The sequence below is a fragment of the Odontesthes bonariensis genome, chromosome 3, assembly GCF_027942865.1.
Source record: "Odontesthes bonariensis isolate fOdoBon6 chromosome 3, fOdoBon6.hap1, whole genome shotgun sequence".
In the NCBI taxonomy this organism is placed as follows: domain Eukaryota; kingdom Metazoa; phylum Chordata; class Actinopteri; order Atheriniformes; family Atherinopsidae; genus Odontesthes; species Odontesthes bonariensis.
Window position 1 is genome coordinate 38,580,312 of NC_134508.1, and position 21,182 is coordinate 38,601,493.

General features: G+C 45.5%; 1 protein-coding gene across 1 annotated transcript; it reads right to left on the minus strand.

Moving 5' to 3' along the window:
* Positions 1-422: 422 nt before the first annotated feature.
* On the minus strand, positions 423-5,535 carry LOC142377930 (CD276 antigen homolog). The gene is made up of 3 exons (XM_075462267.1): positions 5,316-5,535; positions 1,477-1,815; positions 423-562 (listed from the first exon to the last, which is right to left on the minus strand). The coding sequence occupies exons 1-3, from the start codon at positions 5,383-5,385 to the stop codon at positions 543-545; spliced, it is 429 nt and encodes a 142-aa protein (XP_075318382.1). The 5' UTR covers positions 5,386-5,535; the 3' UTR covers positions 423-542.
* Positions 5,536-21,182: the final 15,647 nt, after the last annotated feature.

A 21,182-nucleotide genomic window follows, 5' to 3' on the forward strand; every position in this document is an offset into this window, starting at 1 on the left:
TACAATATAATGATGAAAAATATTTATATAAAAAATGAATATAAAAAATGTTTACATTGTGAAATTGCACATTTAGTAACATTTTTCTTGTGTCTTCAGCACCATTAAGTGGAATTATCATCACTATTTGTAAACTTCTGAGACATTTTCTTAAAGCACTGTTGAGATATAGAGGAGATGCTCTACAATATAATTTCTGAAATATCTCAGAGACACTTCTGTTTATCAAGATGACATTTTGTGGATATATTTAAGAATAGTTCAGGGTAAAATACTCTGATTTTTAGCCTGACAGTCCACACTATGACTGATTTAATGCATTTTAAAGAGAAAATGCAAGAAAATGATATTTTCTTCCTACATAACTCTTCCCCAGTTTAACTTATTTAGAGCTTAAAATAAATGATTGCATGCAATGAAACTTTTGAATGATTGGTTTATAGAGACATGGCAGAAATGGATGTTGCCCTCATGGTGTTTGGATTACACAGTTTTAAACTGGCAGGTTTTAAGCACAGAGAAGCAGATCATAGAAATGAGCACTAAGAGGTTAATACACGTCCTGAAAGGAAAAGAAAACAGGAATTAGAGTGCTAGTGTTATATCAACAACTGCACGGTGGTGTGGTGGTTAGCACCGTCGCCTCACAGCAAGAAGGTTCCAGGTTCAACACCCAGCTGGGGCCTTTCTGTGTGGAGTTTGCATGTTCTCCCCGTGTATGCGTGGGTTCTCTCCGGGTACTCCGGCTTCCTCCCACTGTCCAAAAAATCATGCATGTTAGGTTGATTGGCATCTCTAAATTGTCCTTAGGAGTGAGTGTGAGCGTGCATGGTTGTTTGTCCCGTTTGTCTCTATGTGGCCCTGCGATGGACTGGCGGCCTGTCCAGGGTGTACCCCGCCTCTCGCCCATTGACTGCTGGGATAGGCTCCAGCCCACCCGCGACCCGATCGACGGATTCAGCGGTATAGATAATGGATGGATGGATGGAGTGCTAGTGTTATATCAACAACTCGTCACAGATACAGGTAAGAATGGAAATCAGATTAAAACTGACTGAGGGAAAATATGAAACAACAATCAGCACCAGTTCTATGTGGCATAAGAGCAAATGCTTCAAACAAAGAGTCCTACAGGTCTGGGTAAAAGTGTTCTGTATTGAGGAAAATTTCAAAGAGGAATGAAATTGAACAAACATTTTAACAGTGATAATAATACATCTATTCCATCTTTACTTGGAGGAATTGATGGTTTGGTTGCACTCAAAAGGAGAAAAGAGAAGTTTAAATCCTGTTGACCATCTTACCTCAACACTGACTTTGAAAAAAATCATCAATTGCTAACATCAGTCATGTTTGACACTGAGAGAATCCCTCCTCATGTGGCTACAGTCCTGCTGAGGTCCTGCCAGCTGTTCATTCTGACTGATTCGTAAAAAAAAAGCTAAAATCTGGTGTTTTATGACAGAACTCACTCACCAACAACAAGCTTAATGTGGAATATTTGTCTTTTAGGCTGCAGACGTGGAAAATCACAGGTGTAGTCTCCACTGTCAGCCACCTTGGTATTTCTGATCGTTATGGAGGCGTTGCCGTTCCTCAGTTCTTCTGCAAAATGTGAGATCCGACCTTTGAACTGCTCATCTTGACCAGATCGGCCATTATTGTAATGAATGCCAGCATCATACAGGAACACCTCCTTCTGACCATCCTTCTTCCAGTCAAACAGCATTTGTACAAGGTTCTCCTTGGAGCTGAGGACGCAGGGTAAAACTACATCACTTCCTTCTTCTACGATCACTTTGATGACCGCTGGACCTGGAAGATGTAAAATGTGAGAATCAATACATTTACATACTGAGCAATAACAGAGAAACAGACACATGGAAACTTCTTGCTATAAAATCCTGTCAGAGTGTGGTGTAGGGAGGACACGGATGCGGACTTTACAAAGACAAGGGTGATTTATTTAACAAAAAACAAAGTGCAAAACAAAAGGCGCGGCAAAGCCGGATTCTAAAAAACGTTGCTATGAACAAAAACAAAACAAAAGAACATGGCATGGAATAAATACTTAACTTTGACAAAAACGCGGCAATCATGGGATGGGTTACAAACTGACATCCGATAGATAAGGAACCAACAAACAGACAGGGGAGACCGGAAACTAAATAGAGGGCTGGGAGTGATTGGAGAGTGAGTGCAGCTGGAGACAATGGACAGGTGAGGGGAATAAACTAATTACCTGGGTGAGGGAAGTGAAGGGAAAACTAAACATGGACTGAAAACAAACATAACCTAAACATGAAAACCAAAAACGTGAGTCTCTGGGCGTGACAGAGCCCCCCCCTCAAGGGGTGGATCCCAGACATCCCATAAAAGTCCAAGGGTGGGAGGCAGGGGCTCGAAGCCGGTCGGGGAACCAGAAACGGGCGTGGTACCGGCTTCGGGCAGCAGGAGGCAGTGGTCTGGCGGACGCCCAGACCGCAGACGGCGTGACAGGCGGAGGTCTGACGGACGGCCAGACATCCCGTGGCGTGGCGGCAGGTGGAGGCGGTGGTCTGGCGGGCGGCCAGACATCCCGTGGCGTGGCGGCAGCAGGAGGCGGTGGTCTGGCGGGCGGCCAGACATCCCGTGGCGTGGCAGCAGGAAGCGGTGGTCTGGCGGGCGGCCAGACTTCCCGTGGCGTGGCAGCAGGAAGCGGTGGTCTGGCGGGCGGCCAGACCGCAGACGGCATAGCAGGAGACGGCGGTGGTCTGGCGGACGCCCAGACCGCAGACGGCATAGCAGGAGACGGCGGTGGTCTGGCGGACGCCCGGGCCCCCGAAGACGTGGCAGCAGGCGGTGATCCGGCGGACGCCCGGACCCCCGATGACGTGGCAGCAGGCGGTGATCCGGCGGACGCCCGGACCCCCGATGACGTGGCAGCAGGCGGTGATCCGGCGGACGCCCGGACCCCCGATGACGTGGCAGCAGGCGGTGATCCGGCGGACGCCCGGACCCCCGATGACGAGGCAGCAGGCGGTGATCCGGCGGACGCCCGGGCCCCCGATGACGTGGCAGCAGGCGGTGATCCGGCGGACGCCCGGACCCCCGATGACGTGGCAGCAGGCGGTGATCCGGCGGGAGGAGGAGCCGGGGACCGTCCCAAGGTCGGACGGATCTCCGACGGGGGGGGAGCCCCCCCTTCAAAGGATGGATCCCAGACATCCCCAAAGTCTGGGGGTGGGAGGGAGGGGCTCGAACCGGTGAGTCCATGTCGGGCTCTGCCGCCTTATTGTCAGGCCCGGAGGCCTCTTGGTCAGGCCCTGTGGCCTCGTGGTCAGGCCCTAAAGCCTCGTGGTCAGGCCCTAAGGCCTCGTGGTCAGGGCCGGGGCCAGCTCAGGAACCGCTGGGGCCGGGGCCAGCTCAGGAACCGCTGGGGCCGGGGCCAGCTCAGGAACCGCTGGGGCCGGGGCCAGCTCAGGAACCGCTGGGGCCGGGGCCAGCTCAGGAACCGCTGGGGCCGGGGCCAGCTCAGGAACCGCTGGGGCAGCTGGGTCTCTGAACACTGGACCTGTGGACTCAGGTGTTGAAAAGGTGAGGGGGAAGGAGTAAAGCGCAGCTACCTGGTGTGGCTCCATGCCAAAGATGTCCCTTGTTGCAATGCGCTGCATGGTCCTCGCCCTCCCCCAGATGCGAGACAGGTCCACAGGCCAGGTCTGAAGAATTTTCTTTTCCAAAAAGAAGTCAATTACATCATTGGCCACGTCTAATTTCCTCCAGGAGGAGCTGTCCTGCTCCCAGCAGGAACAGATCGAGGTCCTCACCCAGCCGCAGTGCAGTTTTAAAATCTGCCGCGTCCATTTTCTGGTTGGTTCCTTCTGTCAGAGTGTGGTGTAGGGAGGACACAGATGCGGACTTTACAAAGAAAAGGGTGATTTATTTAACAAAAAGCAAAGTGCAAAACAAAAGGCGCGGCAAAGCCGGATTCTAAAAAACGTTGCTATGAACAAAACAAAACAAAACAAAAGAACATGGCATGGAATAAATACTTAACTTTGACAAAAACGTGGCAATCATGGGAATCGTGGCATGGGTTACAAACTGACATCCGATAGATAAGGAACCAACAAACAGACAGGGGAGACCGGAAACTAAATAGAGGGCTGGGAGTGATTGGAGAGTGAGTGCAGCTGGAGACAATGGACAGGTGAGGGGAATAAACTAATTACCTGGGTGAGGGAAGTGAAGGGAAAACTAAACATGGACTGAAAACAAACATAACCTAAACATGAAAACCAAAAACGTGAGTCTCTGGGCGTGACAAATCCAGCTTCTGAAATTAGTACATCACCTTAACCTACTTCTGATGCCAGGTTTCCAGCTATGCCAATGCTACTCTGCTGAAACATTAACCCCCTTCATATCTGTTACAGGTGAACAATGTCTGCTGGTTTATGTTATTGATGAACTGGCTTCTGATCAAATGCACTGGAATGTGAACTGAACATCTGACCATTTACACAAAAGACTTTAGATTGTTAATGCCACCAAATTATCACAGTTCCAATCTAAAATATGTTTTCTTCATAATACAAGTGGAGTTATTCTGTTTTAAAAATGTTCAAAATCCTCACATTTTCAGATTATTTCCATTTTTGTCTAAAAAAAAAAAAAATCTGATGATAAGCGAAAAGTGACATTTCCAATAATGTCAACAATACAATTAAAAATACAATATGATAAAGATAAAGGAAAGAGCACAAGTTAAGTACATAGTGACTTAAACTGCGTTTTAATACATATTTAAATCAATCACTACTGATTTAAGTATAGTGACACATCTATCATTGTCTCCTATTTCATTTTATATATATATTATTTAAGTGATTTTCCAGCTCGATAGAAAAAAAGAGAGTAAAAAAACATTTTAACTCCGGTGATTTTCAGTCACCTGTAATAGAAATCTAATGTAACATGGAGAGGATCTGTCTGTAAATAGTGACGCATCTCTCTGCAGGATGGAGACGACGCCCTCAAACACTGCGCAGTTCCACCAAACATCTAGTTCCTTTATCAGATATTAGAATATAATCTGGAGGGATGCTGAGGTGAAATGACATCACCTGTGTTGTTGAGGGTGATGGTGCTAAAACTGATAAGTACGGAAGCTTTGCAGCGTATTGTGTGAAGACGTCTCAGATCCAGCTGCATCTATATGACAGGTGCAGCTGCTGCTGTTTGGTACCAGCAAGTAACTACAGAAATATTTAAATACTTTCAGCCATTCTGATATAAAAGGAATCATTATTTTAGGAGCCAGTGAGGTTTCTTACCGCTTTCAGCACCCAACGATATTTCAGCCAGAGTCAGCAGACAGAGATACACGAGTGGAAGAAACTCCATGTTGTCATCTGAGGATTGAACATTACTTCAGCTCTGCTGTAAAATTCCCCAAAGATATTCTCAGCTCTTCTTACACAGAGTGAAAGCTGCACACAGTCCTCTGTGGACACTTTCTCTGCTGCTGTATGCAGAGACACTACCGTTTCACATCGTTCAAAATGAAAGCTGAACGTCGACGGAAAACATTCCCAGTCCTGCCCATGAGGAAGTTGCGCTGTGATTAAATCAGTTATCATGTTAGGACAGCGGATAAACCATCCATTTCACATCAAAAACACTGGAAACATTTAACAGATTTATGGTGTTCATAAAGTGTTTTATGGTGTTCGCAAACTAAAAAATATAGCAACATCCAGCCAAAAGGCTACAATGATATTACTACTTCTAAATTAAGTTTGACTTAAATATGTCATAAAATATTAATATGTCATGACATACTCACTGCATTTATGGAGATAATACAATAATGTAAAGAATAAGCTCAGTTTTCTGTCAATACAAAACAATCATCTCTATACAACCAAACTGCATTTGCAAAAATAACCCCAAAACTGTTCCTCTGTGTTTTTATTCCTCTTCACAGCAGTTATATTCTCATTAGATTAGAGAGATCTCAGTTATGAGATAATCCATTTTAACAGACCATAAGTCACAGTTATAGCTGGGTTTCAGGTGCGTTACCAATTGAACTCCTTTATTGAATTAAGTTGAATTGAATATTGTGATGGTGCTAAAAAGAAGCATCTAGCAATCAGCTGCAAAGTCCATCCATCCATCCATCCATCATCTTCCTCCGGGGATCGGGTCGCGGGGGCAGCAGCTTGAGCAGAGAAACCCAGACGTCCCGGTCCCCGGCCACTTCCTCCAGCTCTTCTGGGGGGACCCCGAGGCGTTCCCAGGCCAGCCGAGAAACATAGTCTCTCCAACGTGTCCTGGGTTTTCCCCGGGGCCTCTTCCCAGTGGGATGGGCCCAGAACACCTCACCAGGGAGGCGTCCAGGAGGCATCCTAACCAGATGCCCGAGCCACCTCATCTGACTCCTCTCGATGCGGAGGAGCAGCGGTTCTACTCCGAGCCCCTCCCGGATGACCGAGCTTCTCACCCTATCTCTAAGGGAGAGCCCAGGCACCCTGCGGAGGAAACTCATTTCGGCCGCTTGTATTCGCGATCTCGTTCTTTCGGTCACTACCCACAGCTCGTGACCATAGGTGAATTGAATTGAATTGAATTGAATTGAATTGAATTGAATTGAATTGAATTGAATTGAATGCCTTTATTGTCATTGAATTTAGTACAATGAGATTTCATAGAGCCACTCTAGTAAAGTGCGTCAACACATATACACTTAAAAAGTCCATCTTTACAATCCATACATACACACAGACACACACACATCCACATCTACATGCAAACATTGCAAATATCCCCCATTTTTGTCATATCAACAGCAGCATGTTTGATAAGAATAAAAGCATGTGATAAATGATAATAAATAGATGACTAGATAGATCTGATGAGCATAAAGTGCAAGGTGCTAAGTAACATCTGTGCAATCTGCATCATTAAAAAGTTAAAAAAGTTTAGCTTCATTTAAAAGTGTTGTTGCCTTAGGAAAGAAGCTATTCCTAAACCTGCCAGTTCTTGCTTTTAGACATCTATAACGTCTCCCTGAGGGCATGAGTTCAAACAGTGTGTGACCTGAGTGAGAACAGTCCTTTGTGATTTTTTGGGCTTTTGAGATCAGTCTTGATTGGCAGTTTCCTCTAGTGAGGGTAGAGGACAACCAATGATCTTCTGTGCTGTGTTGATTACTCGCTGTATACGTTTTCTGTCTGCTGCAGAGCATCCAGCGTACCATACAGACACACAGTACATCAGGACGCTCTCCATAGTGGAGCGGTAGAAGAGCACCATCAGCTTCTTAGACAAGTTGTTTTTTTTAAGAAGTCTGAGAAAGTGCAGGCGCTGTTGTGCCTTCTTTACCACTGCTGTGGTGTTGTCCGTCCAAGTGAGTTGGTCCGAGATCAGGGTTCCCAAGAATTTAAAACTGTGTACCCTCTCCACAGGGTCCCCCTTGATAAAAAGAGGGAGGGGATCGGCTCTGCACTTTCTGAAGTCTATGATCAGTTCTTTGGTTTTCCCAGCATTGAGAGACAAGTTGTTTTCTGTGCACCATGTAACTAGTCTTTGGACCTCAGATCTGTAGGCCGCTTCATCTCCTACTGTAATAAGTCCAACCAGTGTGGTGTCGTCTGCGAACTTTATGATGGTGTTGCTGGGGTAGGATGGCTTACAGTCATGGGTGTACAAAGAGTACAGCAGGGGACTCAACACACAGCCCTGCGGGGAGCCAGTGCTAAGAGTGAGGGTGGAGGAGTTGTGGGGGCCGAGCTTCACATGTTGGGGCCTGTTGGTTAAAAAGTCCATAATCCAGCGGCAGATATGAGAGGAGAGGCCTAGGTCAGACAGCTTCCTGATGAGGATGTCAGGGATAATTGTATTAAATGCTGAGCTATAATCTACAAAGAGCATCCTCACATATGTACCACTGTGCTCTAGATCAGAGGTCTTCAACAGGGGTCCGCGGAGGTACTGCAGGGGGGTCGCGAAATCTTTGGTTGATTAGACTATTTAAAAAAAAATAAAATTTTTTTTTTTTTTTTCAAACAGTTTTTTTCTCACAAATTGTGTGCAAACGTGTGCCATCCACAGATGGTTTGAGGATTCATTGTCCCATCTACATGCATATTTAAAGTTAAAATCTGTGGATTATTTGAATAGCTCAGTGTTGTATGCAAGATGTTTATAAATGGCAGTGGCATGGCCACCCTGTACCTTGCACATGTTTAAAATAAAAACATGAATATACTAACCTGTGTATTATTTGAATAGCTTAGTATTGAATGTACAATAAAAGAGTAGCTATGTTTATACACGGCACTAGGCCCCGTTAAATATAAAACACAATTGTATGCCATATAAATAGTAGGGGGGTCACTGCTCCAACTCTCCATCGGTTTGGGGGTCCCTGGCCTGAAAAACGTTGAAGACCCCTGCTCTAGATGGTTTAGGGCTGTATGAAGAGCTGTGGAGATGGCATCGTCCGTCGACCTGTTAACTCGGTAGGCAAACTGATGCGGATCCAGGGTCAATGGGAGACTGGTTTTGATGTGCTTTAATACCAGCCTCTCAAAGCACTTCATAATAACAGGTGTGAGTGCAACTGGTCTATAGTCATTCAGACTGCTGGGCGAGGGCTTTTTCGGAACCGGGATGATGGTGGATGTCTTCAGGCAGGATGGAATAGCGGCTTGGGCAAGGGACCGATTGAAGATGTTGGTGAAGACAGCCGTAAGCTGATCGGCGCATCCCTTGAGCACCTTCCCAGGTACTCCATCTGGGCCGGCAGCCTTCCTTGGGTTCACTGACCTAAGCACCCTCCTTACATCATCCTCCTGTACTATGAGTGAGTAGGTACTGGGAGCAGGTGAGGGCAGCGCACCCGATATTGGACTCTTGACGTGGAAGCAAGCAAAGAAACAGTTCAGTTCCTCTGCTAGCGAGGCATCGGTGTTGGAGAGCGTGGAGTTGCTGCCTTTGTAGTTAGTGATGGTCTTTATTTCCTGCCATGCTCGCCTTGGGTCGTTGTCTGTAAAGTGGTCCTCTATCTTTTCCTTATAGTCCTGTTTCGCCTCCCTGATGGCCCTTTTCAGGTCAGCTCTGGCTGAACTGTACCCGACTGTGTCCCCAGATCTAAATGCAGCATCGCGGGCTTTGAGAAGAGTCTGTACTGTCTTGTTCATCCATGGTTTCTGGTTTGGAAAAACCCTGACTACCTTGTTCACAGTGACTGTGTCCACACAAGCTGTAATGTAGAACAGCACAGTTTGGGTGTACTCATCCAGGTCTGGTTGTGCAAATATGTCCCACACAGTGTGCTCAAAGCAGTCTTGTAGCTGTGCTAGAGCCCCCTCCGGCCAGGTTTTAACAGTCTTTACAACAGGCCTAGCTCTCTTCCTGCAGGGTGTATATGCTGGGATGATAAGCAGTGAAATGTGGTCTGAGAGTCCTAAGTGTGGGGAGGGAACTGCTTTATATGCCTTCTTAATGTTTGAATAAATGTGATCTAATGTGTTCTGACCTCTGGTGGCACATTTCACATACTGGGTGAATTCTGGTAGTATAGTCCCTAAGCGTGCCTGGTTGAAGTCTCCAGCTATGATGTGGACGCCATCAGGATGAGCCTGCAGCTGTCTGTTTATGGTGGAGTGCAGGTGAGCTAGTGCCGAGCTAACGTTAGCATCTGGGGGTATGTATACAGCCGTGACAATAACAACAGTCAGTTCCCTCGGTAGGTAAAACGGTCTGCACATAACTGACATAGCCTCGATGTCGGGAGAGCAATGGCTGTGTATAATCCTGCTGTTCGAACCCCAGGTGTCATGCACATATACACACAGTCCTCCTCCTCTTGTCTTACCGGATTCTTCGCTACGGTCCTGTCGGTGGGTTGTGCGGCCCGCTAGCTGTACCGCAGCGTCGGGGATAGCCGGGTGAAGCCAGGTCTCCGTAATCACCAGCACACAGCAGTCTCGCATAAAGTTGTTTTTCGCCAGCAGCAGTTCCATCTCGTCCATTTTGTTGACGAAGGACCTGGCGTTGGACAGAAATATGCTCGGTAGCGGTGGCTTGTGCGGTCGTTTTCGTAGCCGGGCAAGTAATCCGGCTCTACAGCCCCGCTTCTGCTTCCTCTCCCTCCGCCGCCTTCCGCTGCTTGACAGAGCCGACAACAATCCAGGGAGAGCCCAGTGGTCTGGCTATAGCCGTGGGGATGCCGTTAGCTCAATGGAAGTCCCGAGTAATAACTCCATTGAGCTGTAATCCGCAGTTTATGAGTTCCTGACGACTATAGAAGTAAGTTCCTTCATGATTTGCCTTGCATTTCTCCAACACAACACACACACATACTAAAAACAACCATGCTGAGCACCAAACTAGAGAGCCGTAAGCCGCTGCACTTGTGCGCGCCGCCATCATCAACCAACAACGAGCCACCTCATCTGACTCCTCTCGATGCGGAGGAGCAGCGGTTCTACTCCGAGCCCCTCCCGAGGGTAGGAACATAGATTGGTAAATCGAGAGCTTCGCCTTCTGGCTCAGCTCCTTCTTCACCACGACGGGCCGGTGCAGAGCCCGCATCACTGCAGACGCCGCACCGATCCGTCTGTCAATCTCCTGCTCCATATCGTCCCTCACTCGTGAACAAGACCCCGAGATACTTAAACTCCTCCACTTGGGGAAGGATCTCATTCCCGACCCGGAGAGGGCATTCCACCCTTTTCCGGCCGAGGACCATGGTCTCAGATTTAGAGGTGCTGATTCTCATCCCAGCCGCTTCACACTCGGCTGCGAACCGCTCCAGTGAAAGCTGAAGGTCACGGCCTGATGACACCAACAGAACCGCATCGTCCGCAAAAAGCAGAGACCCGACTCTGAGGTCGCCAAACCGGACCCCCTCAACGCCCTGGCTGCGCCTAGAAATTCTGTCCATAAAAATTATGAACAGAATTTGTGACAAAGGGCAACCCTGATGGAGTCCAACCCTCACAGGAAACATGTCCGACTTACTGCCGGCAATGCGGACCAAACTCTGACACCGGTCATACAGAGACCGAACAGCCCCTATCAAGGGGTCTGGCACTCCATACTCCCGGAGCACCCCCCACAAGAGTCCCCGAGGGACACGGTCGAACGCCTTCTCCATGTCCACAAAACACATGTAGACCTGTTGGGCGAACTCCCATGCTCCCTCCAGGATCATGCAGAGGGTATAGAGCTGGTCCGCTGTTCCACGGCCAGGATGAAAACCACACTGCACCTCCTGAATCCGAGATTCGACTATCCGGCGGATCCTCCTCTCCAGTACCCCCGAATAGACCTTACCAGGGAGGCTGACGAGTGTGACCCCCCTATAGTTGGAACACACCCTCCGGTCCCCCTTTTTGAAGAGGGGGACCACCACCCCAATCGGCCAGTCCAGAGGCACTGCCCCGATGTCCACGCGATGCTGCAGAGGCGTGTCAACCAAGACAGCCCTACAACATCCAGAGCCTTGAGGAACTCAGGACGGACCTCATCCACCCCCGGGGCCTTGCCACCGAGGAGGTTTTTGACTACCTCGGCAACCTCAGCCCCAGAAATGGGAGGCCCCACGTCCGAGCTCCCCAACTCTTCTTCCTCATCGGAAGGCGTGTCGGTAGGATTGAGGAGGCCCTCAAAGTATTCCCCCCACCGACTCACGACGTCCCTAGTTGAGGTCAGCAGAGCCCCGCCCTCACCATACACGGTGTTGACGGTGCACCACTTCCCCCCCCCTGAGCCGCCGGATGGTGGACCAGAAACTCCTCGAGGCCGTCCGGAAATCATTCTCCATGGCCTCCCCGAACTCCTCCCAAGCCCGAGTTTTTGCCTCAGCAACCGGCGAGGCCGCGTTCCGCTTGGCCTGTCGGTACCCATCAGCTGCTTCCAGAGTCCCACTGGCCAAAAAGGCCCGATAGGACTCCTTCTTCAGCTTGACGGCTTCCCTCACCACTGGTGTCCACCAGCGGGTTCGTGGTTGCCGCCACGAAAGGCACTGACCACCTTACGGCCACAGCTCCGGTCGGCCGCCTCAACAATGGAGGCACGGAACATGGCCCATTCGGGCTCAATGTCCCCCACCTCCCCCGGGACATGGTTGAAGCTCTGCCGGAGGTGGGAGTTGAAACTCCTCCTTACAGGGGATTCCGCCAGCCGTTCCCAACAGACCCTCACAATACTTTTGGGCCTGCCAGGTCTGACCAGCTTCCTCCCCCACCAGCGGAGCCAACTCACCACCAGGTGGCGATCAGTTGACAGCTCTGCCCCTCTCTTCACCCGAGTGTCCAGGACATACGGCCGCAAGTCCGACGATACAACCACAAAGTCGATCATCGAGCTGCGGCCTAGGGTGTCCTGGTGCCAAGTGCACATATGGACACCCTTATGCCTGAACATGGTGTTCGTTATGGACAGTCTGTGACGAGCACAGAAGCCAATAACAAAACACCACTCTGATTCAGATCGGGGGGGCCGTTCCTCCCAATCACGCCCCTCCAGGTTTCACTGTCATTGCCCACATGAGCATTGAAGTCCCCCAGCAGGACGAGGGAGTCTCCCGGAGGAGCACTCTCCAGTGCCTCATCCAGGGACTCCAAAAAGGGTGGGTACTCTGAAATGCCGTTCGGTGCATTAGCACAAACAACAGTCAGGACCCGTCCCCCCACCCTAAGGCGGAGTGAGGCTACCCTCTCGTCTACCGGGGTAAACCCCAATGTACAGGCGCACAGCCGGGGGGCAACAAGTATGCCCACACCTGCTCTGCACCTCTCACCACGGGCAACTCCAGAGTGGAAGAGAGTCCAACCCCTCTCGAGGAGGCTGGTTCCGGAGCCCAAGCCATGCGTCGAGGTGAGTCCGACTATATATAGCCGGAACTGCTCAGCCTCGCGCACCAGCTCAGGCTCCTTCCCCAGCAGAGAGGTGACGTTCCACGTCCCAAGAGCCAGCTTCAGTAGCCGAGGATCAGACCGCCAAGGTCTCCGCCTTCGGCTGCCGCCCAGCTCACACTGCACCCGATCCCCATGGCCCCTCCCACGGGTGGTGAGCCCGTCAGAAGGGGGACCCGTGTAGTTTCTTCGGGCTGTGCCCGACCGAGCCCCACGGGCACAGACCCGGCCACCAGGCGCTCGCCGGCGGGCCCCACCCCTGGGCCTGGCTCCAGGGGGAGGCACCGGTGACCCGCGTCCGGGCAAGGGTACACGGTGTCCAATACTTTCTATCATCATAGGGGTTTTATGAGCTACAAAGTATTTTTTAAAAATTTTGTATTCTATGTTACATAATATTTGCAGATTAAGTATGAAGTTAGACTAAGTTCGATAAGTCTGCTTCATGGTGATTCTGGGCTACACTGTAATGTGAAAAATTAGTTTGTCAGTTTATTTTTAAAGCATATTCAAAATCAACCTCAGCCAACCAAAGTGCTGTACATTTATACAAATATATAGTTTACATTCAAATTAATTTCACACTAAAAAGGTTGTAGCTGCTGAAAATATCCAACTGACTCTAACAGCTCAAGTGATGATGTTTGCTTCAGATTTTTTTTTACATATATTAAGAACTGTTGTCCTGGTTGGTTCTTTGTACTGAAAGTGAGAAGAAATCCAGATACAGAAATCTTTATTAAACAAAACCGGTAAAAAAAAAGGAGTCTTTTTTCATATCTAACTTGGATAGAACTTAGAAGTCATAGATACATTCAGATGAATTTAAAGTACAAGAATACTTTAGACGAAATAAGAACAAACTACAAAACCTTAATAGGTAGTCTTTAATTATCAATTGTATTACTCTCAGCTGATAGTTTACAGTCTTTACAGTCATCTGTAATCCATAATGAAAAGCACAACTAGAACAACAGCAAGAACTGACCAAAAACACCAAAGGAGTGGAGTTTCATTAAAATGATTATAAGAGTTAATTCAGAATGTAACTGTCAGCATATAATATACAGATAATTTAATATTAAAAGCAATACAAACAAACAAAAGATCAACATTCTCCTGAGGATGGACGTACAGACAGACAAATAAAAAGAGACAAAGTAGCTTCTGACAGTGCTGGAAGATGTGAATGCAGCACTACATGCTATACCTACTGGGACCATCATAGAGACCAATAAGCTGATGAACACCACAGCTGCAGTGATCCTACAGATGTTTGGCAACAAGATGAACAACAGCAGGAGCAGTAAGGGGCAGCACAGAGGCACTAATCATGGCAGCTTAAGAACAGGCTCTGAGCATTAGAGCACCAGAGGTCAGGATCTACCACACCAGAGAGGACCCCGGAGCAGGCTGAGCAAAGAGGCTTCTGAGGCAGTCCAGCACATAACAGCAGGCTGTGAGATGCAGGCAGGTACATGGAACGCCATAACCAAGAGGCAGGAATAGTGTACAGGAACATCTGTGCTGAGTATGGATTGGAAGTCCCAAAGTCAAAATGGGAGACACATCTAAAGGTTGTGGACAAAGCTAAGATCCTGTGGGACCTCCAGATCCAGACTGATAAACAGGTGATGGCAAACCAACCGGACATTGTTGTGGTCAACAAACTGTTATTGTACATTCAATACTAAGCTATTCAAATAATACAAATAATTAATATATTCATGTTTTTATTTTAAACATGTGCAAGGTACAGGGTGGCCGTGCCACTGCCATTTATAAACATTGTGCATACAACACTGAGCTATTCAAATAATCCACAGATTTTAACTTTAAATATGCATGTAGATGGGACAATGAATCCTCAAACCATCTGTGGATGGCACACGTTTGCACACAATTTGTGAGAAAAAACAGTTTGAAAAAAAAATAAATATTTTTTTTTTCTTTTTTTTTTAAATAGTCTAATCAACCAAAGATTTCACGACCCCCCTGCAGTACCTCCGCGGACCCCCTGTTGAAGACCTCTGGTGTACAGGAACATCTGTGCCGAGTATGGATTGGAAGTCCCAAAGTCAAAATGGGAGACACATCTAAAGGTTGTGGACAGAGCTAAGATCCTGTGGGACCTCCAGATCCAGACTGATAAACAGGTGATGGCAAACCAACCGGACATTGTTGTGGTCAACAAACTGCAGAAAAAGGCAGCAGTGATGGATGTAGCAATTCTAAGTGGCAGCAACATCAGGAAGAGGAACATGAGAAGCTGGAAAAATACTCAGGGCTGAAGGAGGAAATTGAAAGGATGTGGGAATTGAAGGCAGCGGTGGTACTTTTTGTTTTTAAACAATTATCCTTTAGTGTTTGTCTATTAATGTGGTGAAAATATGTTAACAGGCCTCTCTGCTTCCACTGTTCTGAATAAGAGCAGAATGAGCTACATGCAGCTTCATGACCACAACAGTCTTATTTCTCACATTACAACAGACCCACCAACCCAACCAAAAACCTTTGTTTTACTGTTTTATCCTGATCAAAGCTGGTCTGAGCTCCTAAACTGGCTGAAATAAGTGTGAACCATCTTTGTCTACAAGTCTGCTGGTTCAGACATAAAAGATGCAAACATAAAACAAACTTCAGCAGCAAACTTCAAACATTTAAAGGTTGTTTGGGGTCTTGATTGGAAGGTTGCATTGAATTAGAGGAGATGCTTGTTGGTCCTTGTTGGTCTGCAGGAAGGACAAAATCATTTTATTAAAAACCCGTCATTTTATCTTTTAAAAACCAAGAAATTATGCATATAAACAACTGTCAGGACTCTTAACATGGGATACATGCTGCTGATATGTTTATACATTAATTAAACTTACATGTATTACAGTTTAGATTGATCACACCCTTGGATACAAGGACAACAAGGAGAATAACACCACCAACAAGAAGAAGACTGGAAATTATAGCAGCAACAGCCCATCCAGTGGGGAACTCTGAAAGTGATGATAAAAGTTTATGTTACACTCAGAAAGTAACTGAATGTGATGCACAGCAGATTCAACATCAAACAAACAGAGCAACAATATCTGTGAATGCTTTCAAAAGTCAAACATTATGTGGAGATTAAAGCATCCAGGCTCTGCTTTTAGGAATGTATCTAACATCCAGCTACCTCAGAGTTGCCTGACTGCCATGTTTTAGTCTCCTTCATCTTTCTGAGACCTGTTGTTCTTCAGTATGCAGCATGTTTGAATCTTCTCTGCTTTCAGCTCTGACACATGACTTTAACTTTACTCCTGCTGAGATCTGACAGCATGTGACAGTCTGTCTGTAACCAAGGCTTTCTGCAGCCTGAGCTGAGGCTGCGACTGTCTCACATGTCATCAGAGAATCTACATTTTGTGATGGTCGTCATTAGAAATCTGTTAAACAAACGTTTTACCTGCTTAAAAATCTTTACGTCTCTCTGTGCTGACAGAAGCACCAAGTAACAGCAGCTTGTGATGTGACCTGACATACAGCTGCTAAAGTATTATAACCTTTGCAGCTCATGTTGGAAACTAACTAACAACTAACTACGTATTCTACATGAGTACAACTTTCAGATGATACTTTAGATTTCCAGGTTATGTTGCTACTTCATATTTAGAGAAATATTGTGCTTCCTACTCCACTGTATTTATCAGACAGATATGGGATTAAAATACTGTTTAATACTTATTAAAATTATAAGAGGATAACAAAAAGACCAAAGAGGAGGAATCAGTGGTTGTTGATGCTGTTCAGTGAGAAGTTTCAGGATAGACATTTGAAAAATGGAGCATCCCACCTAATATGAATTTCCAGATCAGGAAACAGTGAACTGACCTCAAAGACAGAAAACATGAGAAAGAGGAGCTAACTCAGGACAGGCAGAAAACATGAGGAAATATGAGTGTGGCTTTCCTCAGATGGAAATCACTGATGAAAAACAAAGTTCTTCAGACAGACACTGAAGTTACGCGATTTCTTCTCAGCATTAATGTTGTCTACAGATATTGGTGCAACATGTTGCTGAATAGTGGAAGGATGGCGCTTGAGATGGTTGCTATGCTCAATGTGACCACTAAAGGTCAGTGTTGTTCCACATTTACTTTAAGAGCAGATAAATCTGAAATTATACACCACAAACATCTTCAAGCTCCAAATACACTTTTAACATAATTATTACAGTGTGCTGGCATTCAGTTTATGAACAAATATATCCAGGTTTCTTTACAAATGTTCAGTAATCTAAAGGTTTGTAGTGAGTTCCCATCTGGAGACTAAGACAGTTTCATAACTAATAATACAGTCCCAAACATTTAAACTACACATCTAATCAATGTTTCCTGATAACAGTTCACAACTTTAAAGAAATATCCCTATTTCATGGTTGGAAAACGTTTAAGAGCATTAGAATTTATTTTCCTCTCTCACAGGCAGCAGACAGAACCAACAGCTGAGATCACATTACTCCAGTTTGGCCTCTCTGGCTCCCAGTATGATACAGAACTGGTTTTAACATCTTATTGAAGACTTTTTGACATTTCATGGTCTCTATGTGAGCCAGCACATGGTCTGAGATCCTGCTGCAGGTATTTTATCTGTTCCAGGAGCTCGGCTGAAAACTAAAGTGGAACAAAGTGGCTGACTGAGCCGTCAGAGAGACTCAGGTTGACTGAGTCCATGATGTCTTTTCAACACCTCAAACTTAAAACATACAGTATTTATACATCATACATACGAGTTTTAATGAGAGAGACTGTGTTTATATGGAGTTTTTACTTTTTATTCCAGTTTGAATTAATGTTTGTTACACAGAAACTTTGCTGCCACACAGTCAGTCCTAATCACAAGTAAACCATTAAAACCTGCTTTTATGAGCCATCATGGCATCATTAACAGGATCTGTGTATATTTAGTACATATTTAGGTTTAGAGTGGTCCTACATTTTCATTTGATTTACATGTTTGAGTGTTTTCATGTTGTTTTTCAGTCTGTGAGCTGATTCAAACCAACCTGAACAATTACAGCTAACAGAAACTTCAGGGGGTTTCTGTGTGTTTTTGGAACATTTGGCACATCAGTTCTTCAGCTTCAAGTGAAAATAAAAATGTCACAGATTTAGATGATTTTAACATCTAAATCATCAGGTGTTGTTTTAGTTTCTCTCTTCAGGATCATGTTGCTCCAGCTGTTTGGAAAACTGTAACAGAGACTCGTTCCTCCTCTGGTCTGTTTACAGATTTAAACCCAGTGTCAGGGCCTCATTACTAATGAGACTGTGAGACTTTTTCAACTGGCAAATATGTTTTCATCATCAATATACTTTGCTGTTAATCTAAACAGATGATCAACTAAAATGATTTCAGTGTTTCAAAGGAAATCAAAGAGATCTCACCATTCATATGAATATATATCTCTGTTTGAGTCTGATGGCTGATTTCCTCCTGTGTGGCTACACAGCGATAGTTGTCTGTTTTGGTCACAGTAATCTGAAGGATGATGTCATAGCTGTCTCCTCTCTCTGTGATCTCTGGTTCTTTAGCAGGAAGGACGTTTCCAGCACTGTCCTGCCAGAATACTTTAGGTTTAGGAGAAACACCTAAAACTTCACATTGCAGCAGAGCCCAGTCCTTAGTTTCTGTGAGTGTTGTTACAGATGGCTTTGAAGCTGCACCTGTAAACAGAAATTATAATTCATAAAAGATAATTTAAACTTTAGACACAAAATCCTGTTTAATTTTGTGTTATCTTTCCTTTCCTTGTAACTGGTTAGAACAGTATATCTAACAGGGAGTTAAAAAAAAAGAGCTGAACTGTAAAGCACAACATAATTACAGCTAAAACATCCTACTACTTACACATATAATCATTTAAGTGCCAGCAAACACTACTGAGTCTGAATATAACTTTCACGTATTTAATCACTTTCTGTTCCATTTCTTCTGTTAGAAAATAAAAATCACCTGAAATCCTGTCATCACAAGTCATTTTAAAGTGGTTTTAAAATCTGATATAATGAAAATGACAGTTTCAGTCAAACCTTTGGACACACCTACCCACTCTTTAGAATAATTATGTGTGTAAAGTGTTGACTGGTACTGGATGTGCAACACATCTGTTATCACAGCTGAATTCTGTCCTGATACAAACTTCCATTTTATTAGCAACACCTGTGACATTAACATCTCATGTTCTTCAACCGCTCTGCCAACAAAAGGAAGACAACAAGCATCCCAGTGTTAGATCTAACAGCAATGCCACAAAGGTCTGTTAAGGCCTGCACATTCTCCACAAGCAGGAACCAGAACACAGTTAGTTCTGAACAGGACATTTCACACTTCACTTGCAGAGCTCCTGGGAAGTCCTCATAGGGCCCTCCCATTGCAGCACACGTTACAGGTGCAAAGCATTGTGGGAATCTGACAGAAACAACAATACAGCGACAGCACGGTGACAATGACAGAGATGGCAGTTTCTCAGCTGATGTGTTATAAAGATTTTTGTACTTCCTCACCGCCTTGGACAGCTGATCCTCAAAACTACCCATTACTGCACAACCTTCAGCATTAACCACGCCCACTTCAAATTTCTGACCAATCACACAATAGTTCTCGGACACCAAACAAGAAAAGAGTTCTGCCCGGATGATGTGTTGAGAACAAGCAGAGAAAACTCCAAACCAGGGCAGCGAGAAATGAATGACATCATTCTCTTCTCGCTGCCCAGAGTGAGAACAAACTTCTCTGTTCTCACAGAGGATGAACAGGCCTTTACAGAACACAACGTATAAAAAACAAGCCAGTCTCACAACCGTCAGGGCTCCACTGCAACAGTTCATATTACAGTCAAGTCAAATGTTTGTCCATTATTCATTTCCCTTTCAGCTTTATTATGTTTAACTCTAAATCACAGCAGCTTTCTCTGATGTTGGTGTGAATGTCTCTTAACAAGAGAGCTCGATGTAAGAGTTAGTTACTGTTGTTTCACCTAATTTAATTCAACTAACTATAGATCCAAGTCTACATTTTAAACAGCTGCAGCATCCGGCTCCAGAAGTCTGATCTTATCCACAGACCTCAGAGTGAATGTAATCAGAAAGAGCACAGAGAGCCTGTGAAAGACTCAACAGGCCTTCTTAGTGCATGTTGTCCTCTCAACGGGAAAGATGCCACAAACTGCAGATAAAAGGAAGCTCAGAGTTAGAGCTGATCGTCAGTCTGTGGATAACAAGTAAGGAGAGGTGGTGGGAAGAAGTGGGCAACAAAACGGGCTCTATATGACACAAAGCTAATGTTACTGCGGGGAAAAAACATCTGAAGCATTTATTACCAAACCTGATGTCCATGTATTTCATCTAACTGCCCTCTGAGAAGCAACAATCATGAAGTCAGAAGTGTATTTTAACAATGGAAGTATTATGTTTCACTTCACTGTGACAATACTTTTAAATTCAACCTTTTTTTTTAACATTTATTATTCACTCAGAGACGTTCCCCTTCAGCAGGTTAGCTTTAAGTTCAGGTGGAGCACACACGAACATCACTGAAAAACACATAAATATCTGGAATAACAAAAATATATATAACATTTTGAAAGATAACCAAGGAGAACCTCACCACTCATAAGCAGAAAGGTCTCAGTGTGAATCTGATGGCCAGTTTCCTCCTGTGTAGCTACACAGCGGAAGCGGCCGGTCTTGGTCACAGTAGTTTGGAGGGTGACGTAGAAGCGGCCTCCTGTTTCAGAGACCTGAGGCTCCGGAGAGGGAAGAATGTTTCCAGCACTGTCCTGCCAGAATACTTTAGGTTTAGGAAAAGCACCTCGTACCACACACTGTAGGAGAGCCCAGTCCTTAGTTTGATCAAGTGTTATGACAGATGGTTCCGGAGCTGAACCTGTGAACATAACATTAACAATAGCTTATAAAACAACGAATTAAATCATATTTTTACTTTTGTAAATGATTGTATGAGTGGATTATAGTGTGTTGAATAGAAGACACATAGGATATGAGAAACAGAACAGTGAATTAATCACACATTCCTGAACTCTCACAAGGAATAAAATATTTCACAACTAAATAAATAACCATAAATGTGTTAATCTTACATGTTATATCAAAAGGAAGCCACACTAAATGTGCTGTTGACTGTTAAATAAAACCGAGCTGCAAAATTTAAAGCAACAGATTTCATATGTCTCTCCTGTTGTGACGGTTTATTTACGTCAGTGACAAATGTGTTAAT